The sequence below is a fragment of the Culex quinquefasciatus genome, chromosome 3, assembly GCF_015732765.1.
Source record: "Culex quinquefasciatus strain JHB chromosome 3, VPISU_Cqui_1.0_pri_paternal, whole genome shotgun sequence".
Taxonomy (NCBI): domain Eukaryota; kingdom Metazoa; phylum Arthropoda; class Insecta; order Diptera; family Culicidae; genus Culex; species Culex quinquefasciatus.
Genome location: NC_051863.1, coordinates 102,888,916 through 102,913,867, shown reverse-complemented (window position 1 = coordinate 102,913,867; position 24,952 = coordinate 102,888,916). Strand labels below are relative to the sequence as shown.

The window sequence follows — 24,952 nt, the reverse complement described above, 5'->3', positions numbered from 1 at the left end:
AATTAAGTAAAATTAAGTAAAATTTGGTAAATTAAGTTAAGTTAAAATATATTACGTTTAATTAAGCATGAGCATGAGCATGAGAGACCACCCATGGTTGTCCTTCTCCGTTGCTGAACAGAACCGTAATATCCTTTCAGCATTACTGATCATAGGCTTCGACTATCAAGTGGTATTTCTCTTATCAACAGCATGTATGAATGCGCTGAAAAGATAAAACACCATGATTTCCAGAACAAGATCAGTTGCGAATAGGTAACAGTCATTGGCCACCAACGGCGCCCGCCATGTCAGTTTGTAGATCTCGATTTTAAGGGACGGGAATGTTAGTTAGCGCAGGTTGCTACTAGGGCAGCTGATTTACTCTGTGCTTACACCCCACGAGCGCCAGGAACCTGAAAAACTTGTTAGTAGGATAGGGTGTTTGGTCAGGATTCATCATAGAAGATGATGATGCGACCCAAAATCATAGTGTTTGTTGAAAGGTATTATATTTTATTCTCAAGGCAAACAATCGGTTGCTGCGGATGAGACATTTCCCGTTTAACTGTTGTTAATTTTTAATGAAATGGTTTAATCTTAGACAGCCGGCTGTGGAAAGATAAAACCAAATAATATTTATTTATAAAATGAGGTGTTAAACGCAATGCTGCAATGATAGCGTAGTCTGATTTTTAATTATATAATCATATTTAGTTCATGAATTTGTTACGCAATAGACGCGACAAACTCAATCATCAAGTGCTTTCCGATCTTCTTTCTGTTAGCTAGATAAGGTATTGATTTTCGTTGCCTCTCGAGCTACGATGCTATGGAGAGGGCTTAACACACAAACAACCGACGTCAAGCCCTCCGAGCTACGGAGCTATGGGAAGGTCTTTTGAACACAAAAAAGACTCGCGCACCACACGACGTTCTTGATAAATCAAAATAATTTTGTTACGCGATAAGCCTAACAAACTCGGACCGTTTTTATCGAAAACTATATCACAATTCATGACAAAAATGCGAAACAAAAGGCACACAAAAAAATCACTTTTCACTCCGAATATGTTTTTACGACCACGCGCTCCCTTTGCCAATTATGAATATATTACGTTTAATTAAGTTAGATTTACCTAAATTTATCTTAAAATAACTTCAATTTAGTTAAATTAAGTTTAACTAAGTAAGATTATGTTAAAATAAGTTAAACTAAGTGATTAAGTTCAATTCAGTTGAATTAAGTTAAATTAGGTTAAATTAAGTTAAATTGAGTTAAATTGAGTTAAACTAAATAAAATTTAGTAAAATATGGCTATATTTAGTTGGCTAAAGTTCAGTTGAGTTTAATAATAATAAAATTTAGCAAAATAATGTATAATTAAGTTAAATTATCTAAAATTGAGTAAAATTATCTAAAATCAAACAAAATTGAATAAAATTAAGTAAAATTATCTAAAATCAAGCGGAATAAAGTTTTAATTAATTAAAATTAGTCATATTAAGTAAAATCAACCTAAATATAGTTAAATAAAGTTAAACATAGTTAAATTGAGTAAAATTTACTTGATTTTATTTGTAAATTAAGTTTAAATAAGATTAATTAAATTTAGTTTAATTGAATTAATTTAAATTCAGCCGAATTTTGAAAAAATATGTAATTTGGTTAAAATTATTTTAATTTTGTCAAGATTGGCTAATTTTAGGTAAATTTAGTTGAGTTTTGAAAAATAGTTAAATTAAGTTAGATTAGTTTACATTAAATTAATAAAAACTGAATAAAGTTAAATGATGATAAGTTGAATAAGGCTTCATCAAATTAAATTGAGTTTTATTAGGTTAGAATATGTTAAATTAAGTTAAATGAAGTTAAACAAAGTTTAATTAAGTTAAATTAAGTTGGAATAAGTTGAGTTAAGTTAAATTAAGTAAAACTTATTTGAATTTAGTGAAATTCAGCTAAATTTAGTAATATTTTGTAAATTTTATTTAAATTTAGAAAAATTAAGTTTGATTTACTTAAATTCATTTCAAAAATTGTAGTTAAATTTAGTTAAAATTTGCTAAAATTGGTAAAGTAAAACATAATCTTATTTGTATCTTCAAAGTATAGTTGAGTTTCATTAAATTTATTTAAATTATGTGTAACTAAATAAAATGAAGTGAAATTATCTAAAATTTAGTCTAATTAAGTAAAATTTAGTTAAATAAAGTAGAATTAAGTAAAATTTAGTTAAATTTAGTAAATTTAAGTGAAATTAAATTTGATTTAGTATAATTTAGTTAACTTTTGTTTATTTTTGCTACCTTTTGTTAATTTGAGTTACCTTTTGTTAATTTTAGTTTAATTTGGTTAAATTCAGTTGTATTCAGTTAAAATAAGTTAAATTAAATTAAATTAAGTTTAATCAATAGTCAGGACCCGGTGCCTGCAATCCCCGTTACAGTTTATATGGAATTCCAATAAGAATGTAACAGAAAAATCAGGCTTCGGGTCCAGACTGTTAAGATAGATAAAGTTAAACTAAGTTTAATTAAGTTAAATTAAGCTGAACCAAGTTGAAGTAAGAAAAATGAAGTTAAATTTATTTAAAAGTTGAAAATTTTGTTTTAATTTTGTATTTTTTTGTTTAAATTTATTTAATTAAATTTAATGATAAATTTAAAATTAAGCTATATGAAGTAAAATTTTGTAAAGTTTAAATAAATTAAGTAAAATTTTGTTTCATTTACTTAAACTTAAAAATTACTTGAATAAATTTGAATTAAGTTAAAATAGGTTTAATTTAGATAAATAAAGTTAAATGTAGTTGAATATAGTCAAATTTGGCTAAATTTAATAAAATTAAGTAACATTAGCCTATATTAAGTAAAATGAAAAAGAATTATCTAAGAGTCAGTAAAAATATGTTTTATCTATGATAGTTTAGTTATCTTTTGTTAATTTTATTTTGATTTAATAATTTTTAAGTTAAATAAAGTTAAACTAAGTTGAATTAAGTTAAATTAAGTTAAACTTAGTAAATGTAGTAAAAAATAGTAATCTTCAGTTAAATCTGGTTAAACTTGAATTAATAAAGTTAAACTAAGTTTAATTGAGTTTAATAAAGTAGTTTAAGTTAAACTAAGTTGAATCAAGTAAAATTATGTTGACTTAAGTTGAAAATACTCAAAATGTGTATAGTTTTTTTTTAAATTTTGTGATAATTTGTTTAACTTTGCTAAATTTGGATAACTATTATTTAACTTAAAAATAAAAGTAAATTTAGTAAAATTTAATAAAACAAATTTATATATGTTTAAATTTAGTAACATTTAATTTAATTTATTTAAATTAAGTTAAATTTAGTAAAATTTAGTGAATTTTAGCTTAATTTATTTAAATTTTTAGTTAAAATGGTTAAACTTAGTTAAATTTGGTAAAACTTAGTTAAATTAAGTTAAACTAAGTTTAATGGAATTTAATAAAGTAATTTAAGTAAAACTAAGTTAAATCAAGTTTAATTAAGTTGACTTTAGTTAAAATTATTCAAAATTTTTAATCAATAAATTTTTTTTCAATTTTTGTTATATTTTGTTTAATTTCGCTTAATTTGGATAATTTTAGTTACATTTAATTTAATTAGGATAAATTCAGTTAAATTTAGTAAAATTTAGTGAATTTTAGCTAAATTTATTAAAATTTGGTTTAATTTAATTCAATTTAGTAAAATTAAGGTAAACCAACTTCAATTTTGTTCAATTCAATGAACTTTAGTAAAATTTTGTTAATTAATGAATTTGGTTGAATTTAGTTTAATTTGGTTGAATTTAGTTAAATTTAGGTAATTTTAGTTAAATGTTGTTAAATTTGGTGCAATGTAGTATTTAGTATTTTTTAGTTTAATTAGGTAAAACTTAGTTAAATTAAATTAAACTAAGTTTAATTGAGTTTAATAAAGCAATTTAAGTTAAACTAAGTTTAAATAAGTTAAATTAAGTTTAATTAAGTTAAATTAAGTCAAATTAAGCTAAACTAAGTGAGTTTAGTAAAATTTTAGTTTAAAAAATAATTTAATTAAATAATGTTGAATTAATTTAAATTTGGTTAATTTAAGATAAATAAAATTTCACTAGGTTAAATTATATTGAAATAAGTAAAATTAAGAAAAATTAAGAAAAATTAAGTAAAATTAAGTTCAATTAAATTCAATTATGTTAAATAAAGTAAAATTAAATAAAATTAAGTAAAATTAAGTAAAATTAAGTAAAATTAAGAAAAATTAAGTAAAATACAGTAAAATATAGTAAAATATGGTAAAATATAGTAAAATTAAATGAAATTAAGTAAAATTACGTTCAATTAAGTTCAATTATGTTAAATTAAATAAAATTAATCCACATTTAATAAAATTAGGGAAGTTGCATTCAATAATATTAAGTTAAATTAATTAAAGATATATTTAGAAAAATTAAGTTGAATAAAGTTATATTACGTTAAAATAAGCTGAACTAAGTTAAATTTAGAAAAATTTGGTTTAATTAGGTTTAATCAAGTTTGATCAACTTAAATTTGGTTAAATTAAGATAAATTAAGTTGAATAAAGTTAAATTAAGTTTAATTTTGTTTATTCAAGTTAATTTTAGTTTATTTGATTTTATTATGTCTATTGTTTAAAATGAGTAAAATTTAGTTAAATTAAGTTAGATTTAGTTAAATTTATTTTAATTTTGAATTTCGATCAATCGAAATCAACTGAAAATCAGTTTAACTAAATGTAGCTCAATTTAAGTTAATTTAACCTAATTTAACTCAATTAATCTTAATATAACTTAGTTTAACTTAATTTAACTTTATTTCACTTACTTTAACTTAAAATAACTTAATTTAACTTAATTTAAAAAAAAGACCAATTTTAATCAATTCAAATCAAATGAACTAAAATTTACTTGAATAAACCAAATATAACTTAATTCAACTAAATTTTACTAAATTTAACTTTATTTAACTAAGTTAAACGTTGATTAACTTAATTTAACTAAATTCAACTTGAATGAGCTTGATTGAACTTAATTAGCTAAATGAAACTTAATTTATCTAAATTCAACCAAATTTTACTTGATCCAACTTGATTTAACTTAATTCAACTTAATTTATCTTAACATAACTTTATTCAATTTAAATTAATTGTAATAAATGTTGCTTAATTTTTGAAATGTTACATAATTTTATTAAATGTTAATTGATTTTATTTAATTTTACTTAATTTAACATAATTAAACTTGATTTTACTTAATTTCACTTTATTTTACTATATTTCATTTTATTTTATTTAGTTAAATTTAGGTTAATTTAGTATTTTTTCAAATTTTGTTACATTTAGTTGAATTTAGATGAATGCGCCTAAATTTAGTCAAATTAAGTTAGATTTAGTTGAAACAAGCTTAATTTGGTAAAATTCTGTAAAAATTAGTTAACATAAGTTAACTAAATTTAATAACTTTTACTTAACGTTAGTTAAATTTAACATTGGGTCTGGGGAGTGAGATTGGGTCATACAAAAATGCTGAAATTTGTATGACCCAATCTCACCCCAGACCCAATGTCACTCCTGATGAAGGTATTTAATGTGTTTCAAAGATTGTCAATGTAATCTGAGGCATTTTAAAGATTTTTTAAGTATTTAAAGTACTGTTCAGTGTATTCCAAAGCATTTTCAAGTAATTTTAAGAATTTTACAGATTTAAGAAGTTCTTTAAAGTTATTAAAAGTATTATACAGTACTTAAAAATATACTTCAAAGTATTTGAAAGTTGTTGTAAGTACCTCTAAGAATTTTAATGTATCGGTAAGATATTTTGAATTTTTGACTATTCAAAGTTTTTTTTTGTTATTTGTCATAGAGTTTTTCAGCCGAAGGTTTCAAAACTTTTTTATGTTTAATACAGTATTTTTAAGTTATTTGAATTTTTATTAAAATTTTAAAGTATTTCAAAGCATTTCAATGTATTGTTCAGTCATTTAAGTATTATTTTTTCAAATTATTTTCAAGTACTAACAAGTATTTTCAAGAATTTAAAGATATTTGAAATTATTTTAAAGTATATCGATGTTTTAAATAAGTATTTTGAAGCATTGTAGAGTATATTCAAGTACTTGGAATAATTTTAACGTATTTAAAAATATTTTAAGGATTTGAAAGCTTATCATAATTTTTGCTTATTTTTCAAAAAATGAGCTATTCAAGGTTTTTAAAAAATATTTGTTGTTGTGGTACTTCTGAGTATTTTGAGAATTTAAATTTTTGCCAAGTTTGTTTGAAATTTTAAAATTTTGTGTTATTGACTAGTGTAGTGTAGTTGCACGGGACTTGTTTTTATTCGGAGAGTTGACCAGTCTCATCTATATTAAACTGAATCAGCTTCATGAGTGAGGCCATCTTCCAGTACTTTTCGGAGCCGATTCAGCCGTTCAAAAAGCAACGTCAGTAATCGATCCGCACCACGATTGAGACGCTCGTTCGATCGGGCAGCCCTGCACTCCAGAAGATCACTGATTCCAGCCGCTCTTAGTGTTCGTCCAAGTTCCTTGCTTCGACGCGAACGGGGCACTTCCATGCCTTGGCAGGGCCATGGTGGTCGTTTGGTCGCTTCGATGAGGCGGCTGCAAAGTTGGTTGTCCTATAGGCCAGGCCAACCCACGATAATCGCCCGCCCCCTCCCCCAAAAGTTAGAGTGGGAAAGAGAGGAATCACAAATCCGTATAAATAATTTCAAGATTTTTAGGTGTAAACCGAAAACGCGATCAAAAATTAAAATGGGTATTTAACGTTTGATTTGCGGGAAAATTGAAAATCAAAACCCAAACAATGGTTTCTAATCTAATCTAATCAGACCCTAGCGCAGCCAATCTTTCGAAGGACCCTGCACTATGGGGTTTCAGGCGGCCATAAATCGAAAAACCGACATACTCTAATTATTTTTTTGGTATTTTTTTTCGAAAATAAACATTCTAACTAAGAAAAATCCGGAGTTTGAAAGTTGTAGGTTCAAAATTCACTGAATTGCAGACCTTCAAAGGCGAAAATGGTAAGAAAAAACATGTTTTTTGACAAAAAAATGATTATTTTTCATAGTTGTACTGTGTAGCTGTTTATTGCTATGGCAACACTGTCCATAGCGAGACGCCGCACCAACACACTTAACGTTGTGCGGTTGGCACACCTTGCGAGGTGACAGCTTTGTCTTAAGCGAGCAACGGAAACAGCAAGCCACGTTTTGTAATCGCTCATCTTAAAATTAGTTTTAGACTTAAATAAAGTTTCTAATGTTAGGCGTAATTCGCGTACATTATTTGCGAAAGACATAACATTGTTTGGCGACGAGGATTAGTTCGGTTCCGAGTAGTTCGCGTCGGTTTTCGGGTTTTCGCGTTCGAGCGGGGTTCCTAACCTCAAAATGCCCCCGAAGGTGACGCCGAAGAAGGACGGGCCGCAGCAGCAGCCGGATCTCACGGCGATTCTGGCGCAGCTCACCGCCTACTTGGAGAACCAGTCCAAAACCCAGGAGGCTCTCCTCGAGCAGCTCTCCAAGCCGAAGGACAACGAGTTCCTGATGGAAACACTTTCAAACACCATCCCGGAATTTGTTTACGACCCCAAGGCGGACTGGTCTTCGACAAGTGGTACTCCCGGCACGAGGAGGCCTTCAACAAGGGCGGGGAGAAGCTGGAGGAAGCGGACAAAGTGCGGCTGCTCGTGCGAAAGCTGTCCTCGGTGGATCACGACCGCTACGTGAACTACATCCTACCGGAGAACCCACCGGACAGATCGTTCCAGGACACGGTGGACACGCTTAAGGAGATGTTCGGGCACCAAACGTCCGTGTTCTTCCGGCGCTACCAGTGTCTGCAGACGACCAAGCGGAACGCGGAGGATTTCGTCACGTACGCCAGTACCGTCAACCGAGCGTGCGAGGATTTCAACATCCGGACGATTACCTCCGACCAGTTCAAGTGCCTGGTGTTTGTCGCTGGTCTGCAGTCGGAGCGGTACAAGGACATCCGGACCCGGTTGCTGGCGAAAATGGAAGGCGAGACGGCGGAGCACCCGATGACTCTCAAGAAGCTGTTATTGGAGTGCCAGCATTTGGACAACCTCAAACACGACACTGCTGTTATTGAGGGTCCGAAGCCGGCCGTCAAAGCGGTCCAGCAGGATCGCAGCGGCTTTCGCGAGTCGGGCAAACCGGAACGGAAGTTCGACAACAGGAATCCGGCCAAGGCAACCCCACGACGTCCGTGCTGGCAGTGCGGGCAGATGCACTTTGTTGCAGACTGCTCGTACACGAAACACACCTGCAAGACGTGCGGCAAAGTGGGACACAAGGAAGGATACTGTGCTTGCTGCTCCAAACCCTCCGGTTCCGGAGAAGGTGCATCACACACAGCACCCGGAGGCGGCAAGAAGAAGCACAAAAAGAAGCGGGCCGACGGCGGGGGACACTCAAACGGAGTGTACGCTGTCAACAAGGAAGGTGTCGTCAGACGGCGCAAGTTCGTGGAAGTTCTGATCAACAACGAACCGATCGAACTCCAGCTCGACTGCGGATCGGACTACACCATCATCTCGACGGATTCACTTCCCCTGCTCGGCAACCCAGAAACCATTCCGACGGAACTGCGGGTGGCCACAGCCTCAGGCAAACCCCTTCCGCTGGAATTGGAGTTCGAGTGTGACGTCACGTTCCGCGGGACCACCAAGCGTTCCGTGTGCTACGTCACTCCTGTGCGCGGTTTCAAGGTTCTTGGGAGCGACCTGATGGAAGCTTTCGGGCTGTACGACATTCCGATCAACGACTTCTGCAAGCAACTCACAACTGCGGAGGACTCGTTGGCGTGTGGTGCCGCGCTGAAGGTGAAATTTCCGGCGGTGTTCCAGGAAGGACTCGGACGGTGCACGAAAACGAAGATCCAGCTGTTCCTGATCGACGGGGCGAAGCCGGTCTTCAAGCCTAAGCGGCCAGTGCCGTTCCACTCGCAGCGGCTGGTCGAGAAGGAGCTCAACCGATTGCAGGACATGGGAGTGCTGGAGCCGGTCGACTACTCGGACTGGGCGGCACCCATCGTGGCAGTTCGGAAGGCGCAGCGCGACGCAGACGGAGATCCGGTGGTCCGCATTTGCGCGGATTACTCGACCGGGTTGAACGCTGTGCTGGAGGCGAACAAGTACCCTCTCCCTACCCCCGACGACATCTTCGCAAAGCTGGCTGGCAGCAAGTTCTTCAGCGTGATTGACCTGTCGGACGCTTATCTGCAGATGGAGGTAGAGGAGGAGTCGCAGAAGCTGTTGACTATGAACACACACAAGGGGCTGTTCAAGGTCAAGCGTCTGCCGCCGGGAGTGAAACCCGCTCCTGGAGCCTTCCAGAAGGTCGTTGACAACATGCTCGCCGGCCAGGAAGGAGCGGCGTCGTTCCTCGACGACGTGCTGGTGTTTGGCCGAACGCGCGCGGAGCACGACCGGAACTTGGAGCAAACGCTGCAGCGGATCCAAGATTTCGGTTTCCGGCTCAAGATCGAGAAGTGCAAGTTCTACATGACGGAGGTGAAGTACCTGGGCCACATCATCAACCAAAACGGAATCCGCACCGACCCGGGGAAAGTGTCTGCCATCTCGCAGATGCCACCGCCGAAGAACCTCACCGAGCTGCGTTCGTTCTTGGGCGCGGTCAACTACTACGCGAAGTTCATCAAGGAGATGCACCAGCTGCGTAGGCCACTCGATCTGCTGCTGAAGAAGGACGCAAAGTGGGCCTGGTCGGACGACTGCCAACGATCGTTCGAGCGCTTCAAGGAGCTGCTCAAGTCTGACCTGATGCTGACCCACTACAACCCGACGCTGGACATTATCGTGGCCGCTGACGCTTCGCAAACCGGAATCGGCGCCACAATCCGACATCGTTTCCCTGACGGTTCGGAGAAGATAATCCAGCACGCCTCAAGATCGTTGACACCGGCGGAGCAAGCGTACGGGCAGATCGACAAGGAAGCTCTGGCGCTCGTCTACGCTGTCACGAAGTTTCACCGGATGCTGCTGGGACGACGGTTCGTTCTGGAGACAGACCACCAGCCTCTGCTCCGCATCTTCGGGTCGCACAAGGGAATCCCGACACACGTCCAACCGACTGCAACGACTGGGACTCGTTCTGCTGTGCTACAACTTTGGCATCGACTACGTCTCCACGGCGAACTTCGGGTACGCGGATGTACTCTCCAGACTCATCGATTCGGCGGCCAAGCCGGAGGAGGAGTACGTTATCGCCGCTCTGTATCTGGAGGACGACATGTCGGCGGTCTTGGAAGACTCCGTTGGCAACACACCTGTCACTTCCAAGATGATCGCCGCTGCTACCGCCCGGGACAAGGTGCTCAAGAAAGTGGTCCAGTACTTGGAAGGTGAGTGGCCGGCCAGCGCAAGCGAAATCGACAACCTGGACGTGAAGGCGTTCTACCACCGGAAGGAGAGCCTAGCGCTGACTCAGGGCTGCATTCTTTTCGGCCAACGAGTGGTGGTGCCGGAGACCTACCGAAAGCGGATCCTGCAACGCCTGCACCACGGTCACCCGGGCATGGTCCGGATGAAGAGTCTGGCTCGGAGTTTCGTCTACTGGCCGCACATCGACAAGCAGGTGGAGGACACGGTGAAGCAGTGCGCGGACTGTGCTGCAGCTGCCAAATCTCCCCCACACTCTCCACCAGAAGCCTGGCCAACACCAGCGGGACCATGGCAACGCATTCACATTGATTACGCGGGCCCGATCGATGGTCTCTACTTTCTCATCATCGTGGACGCTTTCTCGCGATGGCCTGAGATCTACCCGACGACGACCACGACCGCTAGGGCCACGATCCAGTTTCTTCGAAGCACGTTCGCACGCCTTGGCCTGCCGATGGTGCTCGTGTCGGACAACGCTGCTCAGTTCACTTGCGACGAGTTTGAGTCCTACTGCAAGGCGAACGGAATCACCCACATCCTCACCGCGCCCTACCATCCGCAATCGAACGGGCAAGCGGAACGCTTTGTGGACACCGTCAAGCGAGGAATGAAGAAAATCAACAAGGGAGAGCCACTGCAGGAGACACTCGACGTGTTTCTGGCAACGTACAGGTCGACGCCGAGCGGAACAACCGAGCAGAAGTCACCAAGTGAACTGCTGTTTGGACGTCAAATGCGCACCACACTCGACCTACTGCGACCACCACCAACACCGGTTGCTGAGATGAAGACAACTGCTGAGAACGACCAGAGACGAGAATTTGCACCTGGCGACATGGTGTATGCGAAGGTGCACAAGCGGAACGACTGGTACTGGGAGGCAGGAAAGGTCATCGAAAGGCTCGGCTCGGTGAACTACAACGTGTGGTTGGACGGCCAACGTTCGGGGCTGATCCGGTCGCATATCAACCAGCTTCGTCCACGGCACGAGTCAGCGGATTCGCCAGCGCGGGGTCGCGCTGTTAACCTTCCGCTGGACATTCTCCTGGGCGAGTTTGGGTTCGCTCAACCAACAACCGAGGACGTCACGCAAGCAGCTGTGGTGGAACCGGAAGACGCGAACCAACCAGAAATCACCGAGCAACCTGGCAACAACGATGGACCGGAACCAGCTGTGATCCAACGGCCGATCCGGCGGGCTTCGACGGGAAGTATTCCGCCGAGTTGCGTTCCCGTGCCGACGACGACGATCACCAGGAGTGGACGCGAGGTTCGGCTGCCGCCGAGGTTCGATCACTACGTGATGTCTTAAAGAGGGAGATGCTATGGCAACACTGTCCATAGCGAGACGCCGCACCAACACACTTAACGTTGTGCGGTTGGCACACCTTGCGAGGTGACAGCTTTGTCTTAAGCGAGCAACGGAAACAGCAAGCCACGTTTTGTAATCGCTCATCTTAAAATTAGTTTTAGACTTAAATAAAGTTTCTAATGTTAGGCGTAATTCGCGTACATTATTTGCGAAAGACATAACATTTATGTATTTTTTCCTGCATCATTATATATTTATATTCAGAAAGGTAATTGATTCAACTTTTCAATAACATTTTACAAAACACACTTTTACAGGCAAAAAAAATAATAAAAATCAAAAAAGATGGATTTTTATTCAAAATTTAGTTTTTTTCAACTTTGTTAATGGAGTACTTTTTTTGTGTGCATTTGTGCGATCTGAAAATTTTGCAGCTTAAAATTTGAACCATGTCCTAACTTGTCTCCAAATTTCAAAGTGCACTTATGTGCACTTTTTGAGTTATGCCATTTTGAACATTTTGATTCATGCAGGAAAATTAATGATTTCGCGTATACGCTTGGTTAAAATCGCATTATTTACCTGCGGAGGCAGAAATGACGTACCTGCTATGTATGTTTTGAAATTGATTTGATATTCATGACTTTGTTGGTACTTAGGTACGTTTAATAAAATTAGAAATTCCTATTCAAAGTATTTTACAGTAACGATTCGTCGAATATTCATATCAGTTCGTTGTTGTGTTCTTTTGAAGGTATGGATAATAATACCGTAGTGTACCTGTGTCCCTGTACGATATAACGAAGCACTATTCTGAAAACGTGAGAACTGCTTTCGAGTATATTTGTAAGAATTACAACATTGCAGAACCATCACATGATCTACTCAGGGGAAAACCACAGAGGAAAAACTACGCATGCTGTTCTGTAGCTTCAAAACGAGGTATACAAAAGCCCATAGAAGAAGTTCATATTTTAAGTAATCTAACGACAATCGGTTACATAGTGATTTTGATTTAGAAGAATTTATCGTGGAAAACGTGAATTTTGCAAGTGGATCAACCAAAAACGTGGACGAGAATCCATAAAATGTTCCATAAAATAAACCGTCTAAAATTCTAAAACACCGCAAAATCAAATTTTAATTTAAGAGGAAGGGGGGGGGGGGGGGGTCTTCAAAGAGAGGTGGATTTTAACTCAAGAAAAAGGGGAGGGAGATTGAACGTAAATCAGAAACTTTAACATAGCATAAACCGCCATTCCGTGCATCAAATAGACAGAGCAAGAATATTAAAATTCACCACTTTAATGCATGTGGCCTCAAATATGGGTCATTCCATCTGAAGCGGAACAGCATTTGAAAATTACCCTCTCCGATCCTGCTCAAATTTGGCAGGGCTGTTGATACTATCAAAACATGCAAGAATCCCGAATTTCATCCAAATCGTACCACCCCCTCCATTTTTGTACCTCCCCAAAAAATCGACTTTTTGGCAATTTTTGACCAAACCTCCTAGTTTCAAACGGCGATAGCTCTGGAACCACAAATCATAGAAGGTCGGTCTTAGACTCAATTTTGAAGGAAATTTGACGTAGAATCCATTTCCGTGATCAAAATGTTGATTAATTTATTTTTTCTACCTGTATTGCGCAATTGAAAACTTTAAACGGCCGTATCTCGAAACACCCCAAGTTATTTTTTTTTATTTGACCTCACCATCGTGTTCCCCCGGACAATTTTACATAAGAATCACTTATCGACAGAAATGAATATGTTTCGTTCCAGAGATATCGAATTTTAAAGTTTTGTGTTTTCGAGATTACCTACATCAGCTTCATTCGCCGCATCTGCTAGAAGCACACAGGCGGGCTGATCAATAACTGCTACCTGGCCATTTATTGAAATAATATTTCATCATAAATAACCTTTATCAAATTAGGCAAACATTAATTGTATAACATTGTAGGAAACTGGAGTTTAATCACGAATGTTTATCTGCTTTATCCGTTTATCTGAATGAAGTGAATTTCTGTACTAACCCACAGGACAGAGCAATAACGACACACAGTAAAGGGCAGAATTGGATTCCGACGGAGCGAGCAGCGCATTATTTAGTAAAAAATATGAATTAAAATGAATAAAATTTGTTGATACGTTGTACTCTAGTAAAGCACGATCACAAAGGAAAAGGATTTCTGGAAAGTATAAAACTGAAAAATGTAAGAAAATTACAAAGTTTGATCTGCTGCAAAGCGGTTAATTCCCCAAAATATAGTTGCAATGATTTCGATACCGTCCGATCAACAATGTTTTTTTTTCTTCTTTCATTCTTGTATTCTTGGAACACAATACGGCTGCTGTTTTTGCTGAATGGCACTATTTTGCTACCGCCCATGATAAAGGCCCTAGTCATGACCTCGGAGGTACTCTAAAACGGTTAGCAACACGTAAATAACGGTGCATTCAAATTAACCCAATAAATATTCCTTTCACAAAAATAGATTGATCAAGGTAGGGAACAGCATCTCATTCCAGCGTTCCTCTAATGTTGCCATATCAGCGATTTGGCATTCACTTACAGCTGATTAAAAGCGTTTTCAACTGAAATCGAGTGATAAATAGCTCAATAAGAAGTGAACAATCAAGTTTCTATCAAAAGTTTTGAAAAATGTGTTGTTTAAATAGTGAAAATTAGCAAATTAGACGAAACTAGGAGCGAGGACTTAACCTGCCAAACATACGAGAATTTCCCCTATTAGCCATTTGAACAAATATTTGCGTAAAATTGTAAAAATATAAATTAAATCAATCATCTCTCAGAACACCAGGTAGCAGTTATTGATCAGCCCGCCTGTGTGCTTCTAGCAGATGCGGCGAATGAAGCTGATGTAGGTAATCTCGAAAACACAAAACTTTAAAATTCGATATCTCTGGAACGAAACATATTCATTTCTGTCGATAAGTGATTCTTATGTAAAATTGTCCGGGGAACACGATGGTGAGGTCAAATAAAAAAAATAACTTGGGGTGTTTCGAGATACGGCCGTTTAAAGTTTTCAATTGCGCAATACAGGTAGAAAAAATAAATTAATCAACATTTTGATCACGGAAATGGATTCTACGTCAAATTTCCTTCAAAATTGAGTCTATGACCGACCTTCTATGATTTGTGGTTCCTGAACTATCGCCGTTTGAAACTAGGAGGTTTGGTCAAAAATTGCCAAAAAGTCGATTTTTTGGGGAGGTACAAAAATGGAGGGGGTGGTCCGATTTGGATGAAATTCGGGATTCTTGCATGTTTTGATAGTATCAACAGCTCTGCCGAATTTGAGCAGGATCGGAGAGGGTAATTTTCAAATTTGCACTTTTTCGTGCACAGTTGAGATGGAATGACCCATATATGAAAAAATCGAAAATTTGTTTTCATTATACTAAGTACAAGCAACTCAAAAAAGTCACAAAAAAAACAAAAAAATATTTTTGGCCGCTCGCTTACATGGAAATACCCCATAGTGCCCTGGAGAGTGCCTTAGGTTAGATGACGCCTAGCACTCTTCTTGTCAATTATTAACATTTGTAGTGCGCCATTGCATTAGAATGCATTGAAACATCACAAGCGTTAAAGCGGCCAGGCCTACTGCGTAAAGCCGTATCACAGAGATGACTCGTAATTGGGTTGAGTTTGAGCACTGAGTGTTCGAACAACAACACAATTCTGAATCGACAGGGGAGGAAGAAGCGTGGGGACACACCACCATACGCTCCGAGATTTGGTTGTATTCGTTGGGAGCACCATGCTAAGAAGGTTTGGTACTCCGGGACCCTCTGTTATGGGACATTGTATTTCCACGAATGCCCTGGATACTATTTGCCGTGGTTATAGCGCCACAACTCGCTCTCTATAACAGTTTTACTAATTCCAGTCCACGCTCACTAAGTCGTCATGGCCTAGTGGTTAGCATTTTTGCTTACCAATCCAAAGGACGGGGATCGAACCCCGCCTCGAGCGACTTTGATTTTTCGTTCATATTCATCATTTCAAATTAATGTGTTCTTAATTTTCTCGTTGGGATCAGATGGGCATCGAACCCAGAACCATTCGCTTACAAAGCGAACACCGTAACCAGTCAGCCACGGCCGCTCCCAAATAAAAAACCCAAACAATGGTTTGTTATTTATTTGTCAACACCTCCATCAATATGATGCACAGGCTACTTTCTTAAATAAAACTATGAACTTATTCTAGATTTGAACACATTTTTAGACACAATAAAATCAAAACATGAATGAACGTCATTAAACTACCATTTGACAGCTAGTGCTTTTGTTGTGGGATCTCATTTGACAACCGTGCTAATGTCGACTGTTGTCAGTTTGCTTTGGTCGGAATAGGGTTGCCATCTCCCCGACACACCGACACCAGAATCCGTGCCGATTTGAGTATAACAAACTGTTAAAAAATTATTTAGAAAAAAATGGAATATGAGACATAAAAGATTAAACTGAGTGATATCCACAGCTTAAAAATTGCAATTTGATGCTTATGACTTGCACGTTTTAAAAGCATTTTTTTTTAATTAACTGTAAGCTCAGATTTTCACAAGCTTTTGAAAACTCTTGGATATTGTATTGGATAAATTTGTTTTGCAAAGAATTTGAAAAGAATAATTGATTGAAATATTTGAACTACAAAAATAATCCTTTCAAAATCAAACAAACAGCTGAATAAAAAATGTCTAATTAAATGAAGAATCTGTGCTTTTTATGTTGTTCGTTTCTGGCAAAAGCGAATGAGAATTTTGTCAAAACATGGACAAATTTTCAAAAAAAGTGATTGCACTATTTCGTTCTCTCAAAATATGAAGCAATACTTTCATTTTCAAAGAGATTTTGCAGGTTAAGTATCTAAATAAACATATTAAGAAAATAAATACATTTGAAAGGTGAAAAAAGGTGCAGTGGAAATGCAACAGGCATAACCATCATGACGAAGAACTTCGGACACAAAAGTAAATGAAATTTTTATAGTTTTTAATATTCGCGTTTCTTGGCCACAAAATCAATCACGAAAGAGTTATTTTGTTAGATTTATTTATTTTTTCTCAAAGATGGTCTCATGGTTGTAACCGTAGGGACTTCACTCGTGAAGTTCTATGAGATGGTCTGTAGTAGTGTTCGTTAATAAAAACCTTAGCTTGGGAGGTGTTGGGTATCCGGTGGTTTTCTTCAACGAGGACCCAGCACAGCGCCAATACCAGCGACGTCCCAGTGTGCAGCCAGCGCTACCAACGAGCTACCGCAACCCACCACCAGAGGACTCAGACAACAGTGGGTGGGGTAGCGAAGGAGTCGTGACAGGGTGAATGAGGGTCAGGGGTGAAGGCATGACGGAAGAGGTGGAGCAAAGGGTAGCAAGGACCGCCATCGTCGAGCTGATCCACGAACTCGGGCTATTTCCCGGACGACACCATCGCGAGCAGTTGGAACGCTTTTTTCCACTGCTGTGCCCGAAAGTGAAGTTAACTTTTAAAGTGTCACAAAAGTGCTAGTTGTGAGCTTTAGGAGAAGCCGAATTGTTCTCGTGTGGATTAAGAGGACACCAGGTATGCCAGAAGCCTTCCTCGAGTGCCCTATTGACCCCCTAGCAAACCCCAAAACCGTCACGATATCCCTAACCTCAAACGTTCCCCACCAGGACCCCTTGTGCTTTATTGGCATAGCCATTACGGCCAAGTGCTCCATCCGGAGACTCGCGCTACATCCGAGTCGCCGCAGAAGCCGAACAGTTCGTACCTGTGTATAGGTCCGGGAGTCCGGATACCCTCGACGGTAATCCGAAGGCCACTGCCGTAACCATCGGTGGCGGAGGACAGGACGAGCCGCTTAACGGGTCCATCGACGATCGCGCCGGAGCGCCAGTACCACCCCGCGCGAGGACGAACGGCCTAACCGTACGCCAAGAGAGAGAGAGAGTTAGTAGCAGAAGTGAGAGCAGAGGTTGAAGCGGAAGGTGAAGTACCGACGTCGCTGGAGTGCTGCGGTCGACGACGGGGCCCCGAAGAGAGGAGAAGAAGAAGAAGTGAAAGGTCAGGTCAGTGTAGGATTAAGAAAGTGGGAGGAATAAAGCACTGTAGAAGAAGGAGAAATAAAGTGTGTTTCTGACCCGCACACACTGGAGTTTCCATTGGTATCCCAGCATTCCCCAAGCTACCCGCGACTTGATCTAGAGGCGTGCCGACCTTGAGGCACTTGTGATCAGAAGGTCTCAACGACATTTATGAGTCGGAGCAACCCGTAAGTTACATGGTTTTTCGACATTGGATAACGTTTAAAAATTTCAAACGCTTCTTGAGCTAATCGTAATGGCAAGATTTTCGGGCCAGTTGATATGAAATCATTTCATCAATTCTCTGTTAAACTTTCGGCATTGCTCAATTTTTAAGAAATATTTTGCAAACAATAAAAGGCGTTATCAGGACTACAGAGAAGTGCGGTGCTTCGGTGGACGCGCAGTCCTGTTTTTTCGTGATAATTTTCGTCTCTTTTGTGTCGCTCTTTGTGTGCATGGGGTGATTGGGCATAATAATTGAATAATGCCATCAGAAGTGCGGTGCTTCGGTGGACGCGCAGTCCTGTTTTTCGTGATAATTTTCGTCTCTTTTGTGTCGCTCTTTGTGTGCATGGGGTGATTGGGCATAATAATTGAATAATGCCATCAGAAGTGCGGTGCTTCGGTGGACGCGCAGTCCTGTTTTTTCGTGATAATTTTCGTCTCTTTTGTGTCGCTCTTTGTGTGCATGGGGTGATTGGGCATAATAATTGAATAATGCCATCAGAAGTGCGGTGCTTCGGTGGACGCGCAGTCCTGTTTTTCGTGATAATTTTCGTCTCTTTTGTGTCGCTCTTTGTGTGCATGAGGTGATTGGGCATAATAATTGAATAATGCCATCAGAAGTGCGGTGCTTCGGTGGACGCGCAGTCCTGTTTTTTCGTGATAATTTTCGTCTCTTTTGTGTCGCTCTTTGTGTGCATGAGGTGATTGGGCATAATAATTGAATAATGCCATCAGAAGTGCGGTGCTTCGGTGGACGCGCAGTCCTGTTTTTCGTGATAATTTTCGTCTCTTTTGTGTCGCTCTTTGTGTGCATGAGGTGATTGGGCATAATAATTGAATAATGCCATCAGAAGTGCGGTGCTTCGGTGGACGCGCAGTCCTGTTTTTTCGTGATAATTTTCGTCTCTTTTGTGTCGCTCTTTGTGTGCATGAGGTGATTGGGCATAATAATTGAATAATGCCATCAGAAGTGCGGTGCTTCGATGGACGCGCAGTCCTGTTTTTTCGTGATAATTTTCGTCTCTTTTGTGTCGCTCTTTGTGTGCATGGGGTGATTGGGCATAATAATTGAATAATGCCATCAGAAGTGCGGTGCTTCGGTGGACGCGCAGTCCTGTTTTTCGTGATAATTTTCGTCTCTTTTGTGTCGCTCTTTGTGTGCATGAGGTGATTGGGCATAATAATTGAATAATGCCATCAGAAGTGCGGTGCTTCGGTGGACGCGCAGTCCTGTTTTTTCGTGATAATTTTCGTCTCTTTTGTGTCGCTCTTTGTGTGCATGAGGTGATTGGGCATAATAATTGAATAATGCCATCAGAAGTGCGGTGCTTCGGTGGACGCGCAGTCCTGTTTTTTCGTGATAATTTTCGTCTCTTTTGTGTCGCTCTTTGTGTGCATGAGGTGATTGGGCATAATAATTGAATAATGCCATCAGAAGTGCGGTGCTTCGGTGGACGCGCAGTCCTGTTTTTCGTGATAATTTTCGTCTCTTTTCTGTTGCTTTTATGTGCATGGGGTGATTGGTTTTATGTGAGTAGGTTTTATGTGATTAGGTTTTATTTTTTATGTTATTTTCTTTCTCTCCATTTCCTCAGTTTGATTTGCGATGCCTTTCCGTCGGGTCGTGTTTTTTTTTTCGCGTTCGTCGTCGGTGTGTTTTTCGTTTTTTTTTCGCGTGCGTGTATGTGTGTAAAAGTGCGGCTGGTTCTGGTTGTCATCGATGACAATTGAGCCAGTCTTATTTGCGATGCCTTTCGGTCGGGTCGCAGGGTTTTTCGCGTTCGTCGTCGGTGTGCAATAACAACAAAACCTTATCATACCATTTCAGCTCGATAAACATCGTAACTCGTCGTTCGCTTCGTTAATCAGTACCCCACTAAACATGAATCATGTAAAACTCGTAAAAACATCTCAATTAAAAAGTCAGACTGTTAAATTCTTCATCATTTAATTACAAATAATTTTGGTTCTATCTTTCCACAGCCGGCTGTCTAAGATAAATCCATTTCAATTAAAAGTTAACAGCCGATTAACGGGAAATGACTCATCCGCAGCATCCGATTGCTTGCCTTGAGATTAAAACATAATACCTTTCAACAAACACTATGATTTTGGGTCGCATCATCATCTTCTATGATGAATCCTGACCAAACACCCTATCCTACTAACAAATTTTCAGGTTCCTGGCGCTTGTGGGGTGTAAGCACAGAGTAAATCAGCTGCCCTAGTAGCAACCTGCGCTAACTAACATTCCCGTCCCTTAAAATCGAGATCTACAAACTGACATGGCGGGCGCCGTTGGTGGCCAATGACTGTTACCTATTCGCAACTGATCTAGCTTAAGCAATCATGGTGTTTTATCTTTTCAGCGCATTCATACATGCTGTTGATAAGGGAAACACCACTAGATCGTCGAAGCATATAATCAGTAGTGCTGAAAGGATATTACGGTTCTGTTCAGCAACGGAGGGGCAACCATGGGTGATCTCTCATGCTCATGCTCATGCTCAATAAAAAGGCGTTATCAGGACTACAATTTATAACAAAGATTCATTCTGATCCATGTGTTAAAGACACAACACACAAACCCTAGAGTTTGATACCCATATTGCCCCAACTCTACTGCTCTACTACTCTACTACTACTGCCGAAATGTCAAATTTCATGTCCTTTATCAAAAACCCTAAAGTTTGATACCCATATTCTCTCAACTCTTATGGTTCCGCAAATGTCCCCCTATCGGAACACCCCCGAGGCCTCCGGCCACTCCAGGTTGTGGCCACTACTGCCAAAATGTCAAAATTCATGTCCAGTATCAAAAACTTTAAAGTTTGAGACCCATATTTCCCCACCTCTTATGGTTCCGCAAATGTCCCCCTATCGGAACACCCCCGGTCCCTCCGGTCACTCCAGGTGGTGGCCAATACTGCCGAAATGCCAAATTTCATGTCCAGTTTCAAAAACCCTAAAGTTTGATACCCATATTTCCCCAACTCTTATGGTTCCGCAAATGTCCACCTATCGAAACATCCCCTGGGCCTCCGGCCACTCCAGGTGGTGGCCACTACTGCCGAAATATCAAATTTCATGTCCAGTATCAAAAACTTTAAAGTTTGATACCCATATTTCCCCAACTCTTATGGTTCCGCAAATGTCCACCTATCGGAACATCCCCTGGGCCTCCGGCCACTCCAGGTGGTGGCCACTACTGCCGAAATATCAAATTTCATGTCCAGTATAAAAAACTTTAAAGTTTGGTACCCATATTTCCCCAACTCTTATGGTTCCGCAAATGTCCCCCTATCGGAACACTCCTGGCCTCCGGCTGTAACGTTAGTAATTATTTTGTATGCTTTTGGATAAATGTAGTCAAGGATTTTAGTAAAATAAGATTATCATCAATCCCACTGTGCGAAACAAAACAAAACTGCTGGAAAACACCCTCTCTCGACTAGAGAGCTTCTACACGCCGGACGGGACTTGCGACGGACGCACAGTGGTCGGAAACGCAAATTTAGCAGGAATAATTTATTTCCGCTTCAGGGATGCATTTTCGAGCTTCGGTGTCTAAGAAGCATTTGTTAAAAATGAAATTCTACATCTTTTGGTCAAAACGATATCAGGGTGGTCCAACAATTACTGATATTTTCAAAAACTATCTTCGCTTCTAGATAAGATAGAGGTATACTTTCTTCAACAGTATTGTAGTACTAGCCATTTCAAACAACTTTGTCGAAGACACCAAATCTCTATCTCTTAATCTGATCATTCTACAGCATTTTATATGAAAAGCAGTAGGGTGGCCCATCAAAAAAGTGTTTTTATTGCGTATCTTTTTTGAATTATTTTTGGCAATTTTGGTGTCTTCGGGACATATTTAGAGCATAAAAATACGCGTCTTTTGAAATGTCTACGAAGTCACTAGGTCATTATGGTAAAAAGTTACAGCGTTTTTAAAGTTTTTAATAGGCCTTTTTCAAATGTTTGTATCTTTTCGAGGGGGACACAAAAAAATACGCTCCGCGGTGCATCTGAAAGCTCAAAACTTCTTCTATAATATGAATATAACATCTCAAAAGGGTTTTTCTTGAACTCAAGTTACAGCGATTTAAAAATGGTCATTTTATGAGATTTTGTACCATGCCCTATGAGGAAATTTACATGAATATCGCATTAATCAGTATCAAAACTGCTCTCAGTGAGCTCAAATGCAGGTAAAATTGATTTGTGGACAAACGTGATCGAACCTGGTTTTTATTGCAACTAGGGTGGTCTTAGATGACCTAGGGTGGTTTATATTCGTTCACTCTTAAATTTTTTTTAATTCGCATAGAAAGAAAAATAAAAAAAACATTTAAAATTAAAATTAAACCTGTTTTAAATAGTAAAGCAGCTAAGCATATGATATCTCATTAGGGTGGCTCAAATTAATTAGAAAATAAAAAGATTAAAGATTTTATTATTTCTCTACGTTTTCGTAAATCGACTTTTATTTGTATGTTTTAATAGGATAAAACTTTCCATGCATTTACTTTGACAAAAGGAGTCATTTTGTTTAATTTGTATGCCAATACGAGGATCTTTTTCCAATTTATATCTTTTTACCTAAAAATGCAAATTCATTATTTTCGGTGCATTTGATAAAAAAAAAATTAGTACCAGGTTTTACAACAAAACCTGAACACTCGCCTAAAAGATGTTTCCCAACAAATATAACAAATTTTCAGGAATAAAATGAGAGTTTTGGGAAATCAACTTCAATCAACTTCTAATATCAATTTCTAAAGTGTGCATTTTTCCCTGAAACTATTTTTAAGGGTTCAAATCATAACCTACCACGTTTTTAAGACGCAAAATCGATAAGAAAATGTATCATGTTTACGAATATTCACATCCCAAACACAGTAAATGCATGAAAAGTTTTATCCTATTAAAAAAAACACAAACAAAAGTCGATTTACGAAAACGTAGAGAAATAATAATATGTTAAAATACATTTTCTAACGAATAAAATCTTTAATCTTTTTATTTGCTAATTAATTTGAGCCACCCTAATGAGATATCATATCCTCAGCTGCTTTACTATTTAAAACAGGTTTAATTTAAAGGTTAAATCAATCACCAGATTTGACCGAATATCGCGGTCATGTAGAACATAACCACCTGCACCTTTTTTCATATTTAAACACACCTAGGAAAGTTTAATATTAAGGTTTCGCATCGATGCGGACACTGGGGAAATCGCTGTATCTGATCCTTGTTCACTATTTCGCAAATATCTTCGAAATGCGATTGAATTTTTCAAAAATCTCTCGCTACTTTTTAGCCAATAGAATTATCTACCGAATCATCAAAAAATTAGGCTAATAAACTATTTAACAAAAAAGTTCCGCATACATTTCTCAAAAATATTGTGATTTTTAATTGTTTTCTCTGCATTCCACCCCAAAGCGTTTGTTGTCTATATGGTTGCCTACAAACAGGCGATTCCAAGCGTTAGACAGGGCGATTTCAACCGTTAGCACATTCTTATTCAAAATGGTGAGCATGTAGGGTTTATGGTGCTATTGTTGACTGCTGAGAATATTTGATCCTAGGTAAGTTATTGAACATACAAGAAATATCTGAGGACACGCATCCCGAGTATTCGTTTTGATATCTGTATAAACCATAATCTCGGTAAAAGATTTTTTTTTTATTTGAGCTTTATTAAATCGGGTGCATAATATATAAATTTCAATGTTTGAGGTAGACTTTGTTAAACCTTGTCATATAAGAAATCAATTAAGGCTTGAGGTCAGGCCGGCGGGACGGTTTTTTCGCTTTTTTTGTTTACCTTAGTGTCACTCTCCCCGCGAGCGGCGAATGCGACGAAAACTCTCTCGTTGATGTGCCGTGCTGCCAGCATGTGTGTTTTGCACTATAGTCAAGACACGAATTCAAAAAAGGTGCTTATTGTTGGTATCAAAGAACAAATAATACTAATTTGGAGTCGCTGAACTCAAATATGACCTCAAAAATACTCCAAAGTACACAGGGAATGTGTAATCCAAAATGGCGTCCAATATGGCGGTAGTAGAATATTGGAAATTTTCATACAGAAATTAAGCAAGCAATCAGCATCTCAAATTTAACTAATTTGGGGTCGCTGAACTCAAATATGACCTCAAAAATACTCCAAAGTACACAGGGAATGTGTAATCCAAGATGGCGTCCAATATGGCGGTAGTAGAATATTGGAAATTTTCATACAGAAATTAAGCAAGCAATCAGCATCTCAAATTTAACTAATTTGGGGTTGCTAAACTCAAATATGACCTCAAAAATACTCCAAAGTACACAGGGAATGTGTAATCCAAGATGGCGTCCAATATGGCGGTAGTATAATATTGGAAATTTTCATACAGAAATTAAGCAAGCAATCAGCATCTCAAATTTAACTAATTTGGGGTTGCTAAACTCAAATATGACCTCAAAAATACTCCAAAGTACACAGGGAATGTGTAATCCAAGATGGCGTCCAATATGGCGGTAGTATAATATTGGAAATTTTCATACAGAATTTAAGCAAGCAATCAGCATCTCAAATTTAACTAATTTGGGGTCGCTGAACTCAAATATGACCTCAAAAATACTCCAAAGTACACAGGGAATGTGTAATCCAAGATGGCGTCCAATATGGCGGTAGTAGAATATTGGAAATTTTCATACAGAAATTAAGCAAGCAATCAGCATCTCAAATTTAACTAATTTGGGGTCGCTGAACTCAAATATGACCTCAAAAATACTCCAAAGTACACAGGGAATGTGTAATCCAAGATGGCGTCCAATATGGCGGTAGTATAATAT

At 38.3% G+C, this 24,952-nt stretch overlaps 1 protein-coding gene across 1 annotated transcript in view; it reads left to right on the top strand.

The window, feature by feature from the left end:
• The first annotated feature begins 7,419 nt into the window (after positions 1 to 7,419).
• LOC119769171 (uncharacterized protein K02A2.6-like) overlaps positions 7,420 to 24,952 on the top strand; it is a 26,558-nt gene continuing 9,025 nt past the window's right edge. Inside the window, exons 1-3 of the mRNA XM_038261076.1 lie at positions 7,420 to 7,608; positions 7,662 to 10,066; positions 10,122 to 11,744. Of these exons, the coding sequence (XP_038117004.1) occupies positions 7,420 to 7,608; positions 7,662 to 10,066; positions 10,122 to 11,744 (4,217 nt within the window). The remainder of the gene's footprint in view (positions 7,609 to 7,661; positions 10,067 to 10,121; positions 11,745 to 24,952) is intronic.